The sequence below is a fragment of the Pithys albifrons genome, chromosome 1 (assembly GCF_047495875.1).
Source record: "Pithys albifrons albifrons isolate INPA30051 chromosome 1, PitAlb_v1, whole genome shotgun sequence".
Classification (NCBI taxonomy): domain Eukaryota; kingdom Metazoa; phylum Chordata; class Aves; order Passeriformes; family Thamnophilidae; genus Pithys; species Pithys albifrons.
In genome coordinates, this window is record NC_092458.1 from 76,581,120 (window position 1) to 76,590,679 (window position 9,560).

At 46.6% G+C, this 9,560-nt stretch overlaps 1 protein-coding gene across 1 annotated transcript; it reads right to left on the bottom strand.

The window, feature by feature from the left end:
* Nucleotides 1–5,972: 5,972 nt before the first annotated feature.
* On the bottom strand, nucleotides 5,973–9,540 carry ANKRD49 (ankyrin repeat domain 49). Its single transcript, XM_071571522.1, has 3 exons — nucleotides 9,486–9,540; nucleotides 7,794–8,067; nucleotides 5,973–6,938 (listed from the first exon to the last, which is right to left on the bottom strand). Exons 2-3 carry the CDS (start codon nucleotides 8,052–8,054, stop codon nucleotides 6,480–6,482), a joined length of 720 nt encoding a protein of 239 aa, XP_071427623.1. The 5' UTR covers nucleotides 8,055–8,067; nucleotides 9,486–9,540; the 3' UTR covers nucleotides 5,973–6,479.
* Nucleotides 9,541–9,560: the final 20 nt, after the last annotated feature.

The following is a 9,560-nucleotide window of genomic DNA, read 5'->3' on the forward strand; positions in this document are numbered from 1 at the left end:
ACTTACTAAAGGAAGAGGTGGCTTAGCTCTGCAGAAAGGTGCCCTGCAACTTAAAAATGAGGTGATATAGTGAAAGTTTCTTGTTACTGACTCTTACTTTTTATTCTTGCATGTCTTGAGTAGAATCGAGGCTGTAAAAGGAAATTGCTTCTGTTCTGTGACACTGGCTTCATGCTTCTAATGTAGAAATGGTTTTTCACATCCCAAACTCCTTCCACAGACACTGTTAATAATTTGGCAAAATAATCACATTATAACTGATTACTTCAACTTGTTCTAGAGTTAATGTAATAATACACCATAATATTATTCCATAGTTGATGAAAACAGATTGACATTTTCAGAGAGCAATTCAGATTTCTAAAGGCATACAACGCTCTCTACTGCCTGTAGAACAGCTTAGGACTACTACGGCTCCCATCTGAAGCAGGATATAGCTTGTCTATAACACATAAGAAGCAGCAGTGATACCACTTATTCATCCAGCTTCATTTTTTGGTCACACTGGAATATCAAATGACTTCATAAAAAGACAGAAGAACAAGTGCCCCTGCCCCCACTTCCTCCCCCTGAAAAAAAAAATAAAAAGGCTAATTTATTTTGTGGAAAGGTTACAATTTACTAACCATCTAATTTATATCAAACAATACACTTTCATAATCTAAATTGTGTAAATCAGCAACCATCCAATCTGACAACTGTTGTTTATCAGAGCTCAGGCCACTTAAGGAGCATGTATAATTCTTCAGATGAAACAGATGATAAAGGAACTCAGTACTCACTAAATAATCTGTACACCAACATCTGTTTGACTGTATTTATTATTCATAGCATTGTTATCCTATGCCTATAACATTATGCTATAATGTCATTTATATAACAAGCATATAATACCATTTCTGCACTGAGCTTGTTCTAAATCCATATTAAACATTCCTGTAATGAATATTTTTGTAGAGTTTCTATGTTATCTTTAGTGTTTTAAGCCTTTGTAACAATCATTTATTTGGGAGACTCCCCGGAAATCATGAAAACATACAAGGTAGCATCCATTTGTACAATCAGACTGAAATATTGAAGACAATTTTAATTCACTGGCAGATGGATGCAGAAAAATAGTTGTGTTCAGATCTATGTAACACTAGGAACATGAGTAGATTGAGCAGACCAGTGTTAACATCTGCATTCAGATACATGTTCCCTTTTCAGTCAATGGGAAAAGAACAGGGGCTTTTAGAGCATGACACATGAAATGGCAGGTGTGTAGGACAAGCCCAAAGAACTGTGTTTCCACAGTGCCTTTTTCTCTCCTTTTACTATAACCAGAACCTACATAAGTCAGTCATTTGCAGGTATGTGCTGTAATTGCCTAATGAGCCTAATCAGAGTATTACTGTTGCAGACTCAAATGGTTTTCAGATCTAATGGGGTATTGATGATATCACCTAATTTATGTATATTTTTGTGAATCCAACTGTTTTAAATTCACTTTGAGTGAGTTTATAGTTGGGTCTCAATCCTACACAAGAGAAACTATTCTAATAATTACAGCACCTCTTTCAAAGAAAAAGACAACAAAACCTCTTTCTACCACTTGGCATTTGTTTCAGCTTTGTTAAACTGATAAATCATACGGAATTATCTGTGTTCTCTGTTATGCCATAATTTCTGACAAAAAAGAACAAAAAAGTAATAAAGACTATATGCAACTCTTCTGTTTCCAAATGTTCCCCAGAAGATTCCATAAATGTTCTTGATTGTTGGTTTGTTTGGTTTTTTTAATAATAATTTTGCCACAGTTTCTTAAAACAACCCTTTGTACTGACAAATACTTGTCATTTGCCAATAAAGAGGATTACCTGCAGCTGGATGTTTAATATTACATTCTTCTTTCTGAAAATGAAGGTGCTCCTCGAGTATTTCTTTAACCCTCCTAGGTGGTTCAACATATACACGCATCTTCCCTGTCAGCAAAACACATTACAAGAAAACCAGTTATAAATCCCTTAAATGCTGATGTGCAATGCAATGTCAAATTATGCTGCTCTGCTTCTGTCTTTAATACTCTCTGAGACCAATAATTTACAAATATACGACAGTGTTCAGTCAGACCCTGCTCCCCAGTAGCGAGTAATTCCTTGGGATGCGAGGATGGAACAGGACAGGGCCCTGGTGGCACATCCAGATGGGGCGTGCTGGTAACCTGTGCCACCCGGGGAGACACGGCCACTGTGACCCCGACGAGACAGCCCAAGGTAGGGCCGAGCATGGACGAGTATCCAAGGAGATGTCCCCGCTGAGGGAGGTCTCCAAGGATGTGAAGAGGGATGTAGGCACCCCATGGCGGCAGGGGAGTCTCTGCTTGCCCCCGGCGGCAATGCCGGGTTAGGAGATGGGCCGCCGAGGGGCCCGCGGGGCATCAGTGAGATGCGAGGGGGGCCGGGTCGGCTGCCCGGGGTGCACGGCGGGGCGAGGACGGGGTGGGGCAGGGATGGCCGGGGATGGGGGACCGCCGTGCTTACGGGGCTGCTCGCCGCGGGCACTGCTGCCCGGATCCTCGGCCGCCGCTGCCAGCTCCCGGCCCGCCGCCCGCATGGCTGCGCTCGGGCGTCGAGTCGGGCTGTTGCCACGGGAGATTGCCGGGGTGTTGCCAGGGTAGCCTGCCGGGCTGTCCCCACAGGAGCCTGCCGGGCCGTCCCCACGGGAGATTGCCGGGCTGTCCCCACAGGACACTGCTGGGCTGCCCCACCGGGGGCCGAGCTCCCGAGGGATGGAGGCCAGTACCGCAGGCAGTCTATGCCCGGGCCCAGAGGGGCGGGCCCCACATTTCATAGAATAGAATCATAGAATCATAGAGTCGATTGGGTTGGAAAAGACCTCCGAGATCATCAAGTCCAACCCTTGGTCCAACTCCAGTCCCTTTACTAGATCATGGCACTCAGTGCCATGTCCAATCTCAGTTTAAAAATCTTCAGGGATGGTGAATCCACCACCTCTCTGAGCAGGCCATTCCAATGCCTGATTACTCTCTCTGGAAAGAATTTTTTTCTGATCTCCAACTTAAATTTCCCCTGGCAGAGCTTAAGCCCGTGCCCCCTTGTCCTATTGCTGAGTGCCTGGGAGAAGAGACCAACCCCCACCTGGCTAGAACTTCCCTTCAGGTAGTTCCAGACAGTGATGAGGTCACCTCTGAGCCTCCTCTTCTCCAGACTAAACAACCCCAGCTCCCTCAGCCTCTCCCCATAGGACTTGTGCTCCAGTCTCTTCACCAGCCTTGTTGCTCTTCTCTGGACCCACTCCAGAACTCAATATCTTTCCTGAACTGTGGGGCCCAGCCACAGCCGTGTGTTCTACCTCTTCCACAGGCCTGGGATAAGCGTGGGGGTGGCCTCTGGGGCAGGTCGCGGCTGTTTGCCATGACCAGGGGACAGCAGGCCATGCCCACCTCATGCCCGTGTGGGTGACAGCTCTGGGTGCCATTAACAGCTGCTCCCTTTTTGTCTCTCAGCGTGACCCCACTTGGGACCGGGGCACGCACATCACAAATTGTGTACCCATGGGGTGTCACCACCAGCCTGTCTTAGAGAAGGATGCCTTGTCATCCTTACCTGAAGCAATGGCAGACTGACAGCAATAACCACTGAGAGTAATCAGGCATTGGAATGGCCTGCCCAGAGCGGGGGTGGATTCACCATCCCTGGAGGTTTTCAGACTGAGACTGGACGTGGCACTGAGTGCCATGATCTGGTAAATGGACTGGAGTTGAACCAAGGGTTGGACTATATGATCTCGGAGGTCTTTTCTCACCCAGTAGATTCTATAATTCCCTGCAGAGACCAGTTTAACTGATGTAGATCTATTGATACTCAAAAGTATTAACTTGGCCATAAAATGAAGCATCCTGAGATGCTGTTTGTAGGTCTGAAGAATGCTTGACTCGCCTTCTTTTGTCACAGTTAAAGTTCTGAGTAAGAAGAGCAGCTGGCAATCACAGTAGGCAGTGGACGATGCTGCCAGCAGGCTCACAGGAAAGCTGTCCTGCTCACCTGGCTGAAGGCTTTGCTCCACAGTAGCTTCCTTCAAACCAAAGCTTTGCATACAGTAGTGAGAATTTATAAGATACAAATCAAGTCTGGGTACACAAATGCATGATGTAATCCACATCTGTATTACTCCTTGATCAGGGTGGTCCCGTGGTGTAAGAGAGAGCATTCTGGACTCTGAATCCCAAGGTCATGAGTTCAAGTCTCAGTGGGGACTGTCCCCTGGCAGTTCAATGCCTCGCTGCCATCCCATCCCGTCAGATCTCGGATGCTCAGCAGGGTCAGCCCTGGTTAGTACCGGCTGCTGTGACAAGTCCCAAGGACTTCCCTGTCACTGTCCAAGCTCACTTGGCTGTGGCAGATGGACCTCAGGACTTAAACGGTGGGGCCAGTTCTGCGCACGCTGTGCCTCACCTAAAAAATCCCCTGTGCAGGCTGGAAGGGCACACCCACATGGGGAGAGCCCTGCCCAAATCGTTGTTCACGAAGTTTGGCCATACATATGTACTCCTTGATGCATTTCAAGGTATATTCCTCTTCCATAGATGTCATGAAACTAAACTTTCAAAAATAATAAGCATTAAAATCATCTTATACCATTCATAGTTCAGAGGCTGTTCTTCATTTTCTAACAGAAGTGCTGAACATTACACAATGCTTCTAAAAAGGTGGGTGATGGAGATGCCCTCCACTGTTGCTTGATCAGAGCACCAAGTATGGGCCAACATACCCCAACTCTGCTGCTGCTGCTGCTGCAGTTGTGCTCCAGCTGTTGTGTTAGGTTGGGCTGGCAAAATGCCAACTGCCCAACAGAGAGAGAGAGAATCCACCCCCCCACCAAGGGAAGAGGAGAGAGGGAAAAAAAAATGAGGGAAAAACCCCCAAACCTGAAATAGCAAGCTTCTTATATTATACAAACGAGAGACAATTAAAAACAGGATATAATACATATGTATCAAATGTGAGAAAAAACAAACCACCAGCACCAACTACTGAATTGCCCACCCAACAACTCAGACCTCTACCGCCCCAGCTCACAAACCATACTTCAACAAACTGCCCCCAAAGGATACCCGGCAAGAGAGGAGAAAGCCAACAACAAAAAAAGGGTACTTCCCAAACCAAACAGCTGTGAAATGGTGAATGAGGCCAAACTCCCCCCAGCAAAGGTGACAGCAGGTCCGCTCAGCACCCGGACATCAAGGAACTAAGACAGGCACTGCCCACACCTCCTCTTACACTCGATTTTGATGTCAAAATTATATATCTCTTTGGTTGCTTAAGTCAGGTGATGTTTGTCCCCTTTAATCTACGTAGTCTCTCTGGGCCTGCAGAAACTGAGGCCTAGCTGAAGCCTAGCTGAAACTAAAGCCCAAACTACCACAGCTGTATTAGTGGTGTCTGGAAGGAGCGTGGGATCACGCCGTAAGGAACCTGCATGGGACAATAAAGTGCTTTGTTACAGCTCTCATACTGAGTGACTACTTCAGGTCTTACATTCAATTTTCAGTTCAGCTGGTTTAACAGAGAGAAGCAAGTTTCTCCACTTCTAAATTACAGATGGCAAAGTTGAAGCTGAATATCATGCAGCATGCCATTACCATGGGAAAATCTTTAATGTACTAACTCAAAAGTGGAAAAGAAACATTAAATTACCTGTAAGTAAATCAGATACAACAGTATGCTGGCTGTTTAACCTCACACAGCTGAGGCTTTGTTCCAACTGCTGTATCCCTAACCTTAAATCTTTACACAACTTTATTTGCAAGGAAAAAGTAAACGGGATCTTGATAGAAAGTAATTTCCTTGAGAAGTAAGATAAAAAAACCAAACCAAAACTCCTTTCTCATTCTGTGAATAACACTTTTGATTTATGAACAGGCAATTGCATTGATAAATGAGCTTTGAGTTAAAAATATGACAAAGTACTTGAGGTTAAATATTTTATTTTATAAGTCTTATATCAAGACCATTAACCATTTTGTGTCTCACCCAAATAAGTTACATTCATTCTGAGCTTTCTTGCAGTTTTAAAAAATTACAATTTCTCAAAAAATAATTTTCAAGTGAGCTGTAATGAACTCTGCATAATCAAGCCAGAATTCTTTCACATCAAGTAAATATTCCAGTTTTCTTTCCTGCTTTGACACTACAGACCAATTACAAAGGCCTCTCCAAATTTGTACTGATTACATGGAACCTCACAGAAATTACTGAGACTTTCCGAATACCTTGAGTAACAGCAGTAATACTTCAAAATACAAGCAAGACCGCTGAGCTGAGTTGCAATAAGTGACATTTTGGCTGGGGAGAATCCTAAAGTACCTTACATTAAAACCTCATTGCAAATAGACAGACCGCCACTGATGAACATGCAGAACACAAACAAGAAAGAGGTGGTGGCAAACCGCACATTCATAAGCTTGACCGCAGCTTTTAAGGGGACACAGCATTTATGCAGTCTTCTACTATTTCAAAAAGGTAGTGATATATATCAGTCCTCCTAGCAATGTCAAGGGCAGTTTCATCCAAGTTGTTTTTCAGGTCTGGTTTCACGTAGCGATTCATCAGCAAGAGTTCCAGGGTTTCTCTGCTGTTTTTGTTCCCTGCAGCGATATGCAGAGGGGTCAGCAAACCATTAGTCTGCGCGTTGATGTCTGCGCCCTGCTGCAGCAGGAACGCTGCCACTCTTGTGTTGTTCCACTTGCAGGCGCTGTGCAGCGGCGTCCAGCCGTCCACAGTCTGTGCATGAACGTCAGCCCCCTGTGCCACCAACTCGTGTGCCACATCCAAGTGCCCACTGTAGGCGGCTCGATGGAGAGGAGTGTACTGGTCTTCATCACGAGCATTCACTGGGGCCAGCTTTTCAGTCAGGAGCCTCCTCACTGTACTCAGCTGTTGAAAAAAAATAGGTAATTTTATGATTCTATGAAACAAGATGTATAGCTTTTACTGCCCTGAAGTTTAGTGGAAAAGCAATTTCTGTCAGTGTCTTGTTGCACCGAAGTGCAACAAGAGATTTTAGTATGAAACTGTCCCTAATTCACACAGACACAGTTCTGAGTAGCCTTTCACGAGGCTAGCAGTTATTGTTACTAAGGTGGGGGATTTTGTGGGTTTGTTTGTTTTCTGTGACTTGTTTTGTTTTTAAAGTTGTAATGCCCTAAGAGTACATTTACCTTACACCTTCTCCCCATTCACTGTGAAGACATAAGTCCTTTCACAGAACTGTAGATGGGAGCTTTCATGTGTAAGAAAGGCAACTACTGAAAATAAATGCATGCAAGGGTATAATAAACTACATAACAGGAGACTTACTTCTCTCCCTCACGTCCAAAAATAAGATTTGGGTTTTCTTCCATAAAATTATACAGAAACAGTTACCTGTTAACTGCATATGAAGCTTCTGAAACAACAGAATTTGAGATACATCCTCTCCAACCCAGTTAAGAGTCTTATTTGTCATGAAGACAGAGCTTGATGTACTTTCATTTTATGGGAGTCAAAGAAAAGTGCAGTTACTTGAACTTTGAACTGACATCAAAACTTTCTTTCTGAAAGCTACTGGATCCAGTGATGTTTTAGTGTATGTGGGTGACAAAGGGTGATGTTTTACATACACTAGCTTGCAAAACCAGATCAAAATGGCTCAGTGAAACACAGGAAAGTATCGGTAAATTTTTGTTTGTGGATAAGTTGTTAAGATATGTGCTCAAAATAATGTTCTTATACATGACACATGTGCCTTACCCGATTGTTTTCAGCTGCCCAGAGCAGTAATTTTTCTGGATTTTTTTCCATTTTCTTTTCTTGCATTTCGTACCATTCCTCACTTCTTTCTTGCTCATCATCATCATCATCATCAGACTGTCCTGACCAACAGCTCTGAGTTCCCACAGGAATCAAGTGCCTGTGCGTCTCCAGCAGTTCAAGTTGGTTAAAATTCTCTGTGAAGTCTTCAAAGAGCTCACTGTCATCGTCATCCTCATCGACTTGCTTGTCTTTATTCATTTTCAGTGAGCATCTGTGAGCAGCAGATGTACAACAATATTTATAATTGCTATTGTTATCTGGGCCCTAATTGTTAATGAAAACATCCGATGAATTATGCAGATATCAACAAACATGAAAACTAAAGAGCAAACTTAAAGTTCGTCCACTAATCCGGGCTTTGCCAGCCCTGCCAGAACTCACAGATAATATCCACGCTGGAAAAGCACTGTGTTATCCCGGTCCCGAACCAGCAGCACTTTGGGCCGGGCAGTGAGAGGCAATGCGGGGCTTTGCAGCACACACTCGAAACGCTGCCCGGTTTAATACCAAAGGCTCTGGAGAGCAGCCCGGTCAGAGTCTCTGCTCCGTTCCGCCCGGCTCCGAGCGCGGCCCGGCCCAGCCCTGCCCGCAGCACTGCGGGGCGGACCCGCCGGCCGGGCCCTCACACAGGAGGGATGAGGGATGAGGTTGAATAAGGCCAAGTGCCGGGTCCTGCACTTTGGCCACAACAACCCCCTGCAGCGCTACAGGCTGGGCACAGAGTGGCTGGAGAGCAGCCAGGCAGAAAGGGACCTGGGGGTTTGGATTGACAGGAGGCTGAACATGAGCCAACAGTGTGCCCAGGTGGCCAAGGAGGCCAATGGGATCCTGTCCTGTATCAAAAATAGCGTGACCAGCAGGACCAGGGAAGTGATCCTTCCCCTGTACTCTGCGTTGGTGAGGCCACACCTTGAGTACTGTGTTCAGTTCTGGGCCCCTCAGTTCAGGAAAGATATTGAGGTGCTGGAGCGAGTCCAGAGAAGGGCAACGAGGCTGGTGAAGGGACTGGAGCACAAGTCCTATGGGGAGAGGCTGAGGGAGCTGGGGCTGTTTAGCCTGGAGAAGAGGAGGCTCAGGGGAGACCTTATCACTCTATACAACTACCTGAAAGGATGTTGTAGCCAGGTGGGATTGGTTTCTCCTCTCAGGCAACCAACAGTAGGACAAGAGGGCACGGGCTTAAGCTCTGCCAGGGGAGGTTTGGGTTGGATATCAGGAAGAAGTTCTTTACAGAGAGAGTGGTCAGGCATTGGAATGGCCTGCCCAGGGAGGTAGTGGATTTTCCGACCCTGGAGGTTTTAAAGGTGAGAGTGGACGTGGCACTTAATGCCGTAATCTAGTAATCAAAGTGGCGTTGAATTAAGGGTTGGACTTAATGATCTCGGAGGTCTCTTCCAACCCAACTGATTCTATGATTCTATGACTCTCCTCGGCTCGCTGCCGGCTGAGCTGGGTCCGGCACTGCCGCGTCCCGCCCGCCCCCGGCTGTGCCCGCTGCTGCCGGCGGCCACATCCAGCCCAGCCCGGCCCAGCCCCGCAGGACTCCCCTCCGCACCGAGCGCCCCCCGGCCCAGCCCAGCCCAGCCCAGCCCGGCCGGGCCCCGCCTGCCCCGGCCCCGCCTGCCCTACCTGCGGCCCCAGAACGGCCGGGCGGGGCTTCAGCGGCGCTTCCGGGCCGTGAGGGCGACGGACGTGACGTCCTCG

What these genes read in the sequence shown, in the direction of transcription:
- ANKRD49 (XM_071571522.1), bottom strand. Translation starts at nt 8,054, where the DNA reads ATGAATAAAGACAAGCAAGTCGATGAGGATGACGATGACAGTGAGCTC. An exon ending in GGGCAGCTGAAAACAATCGG is followed by an intron (nt 6,939 to 7,793) that starts GTAAGGCACATG and finishes TTTTTTCAACAG; the next exon opens with CTGAGTACAGTGAGGAGGCT.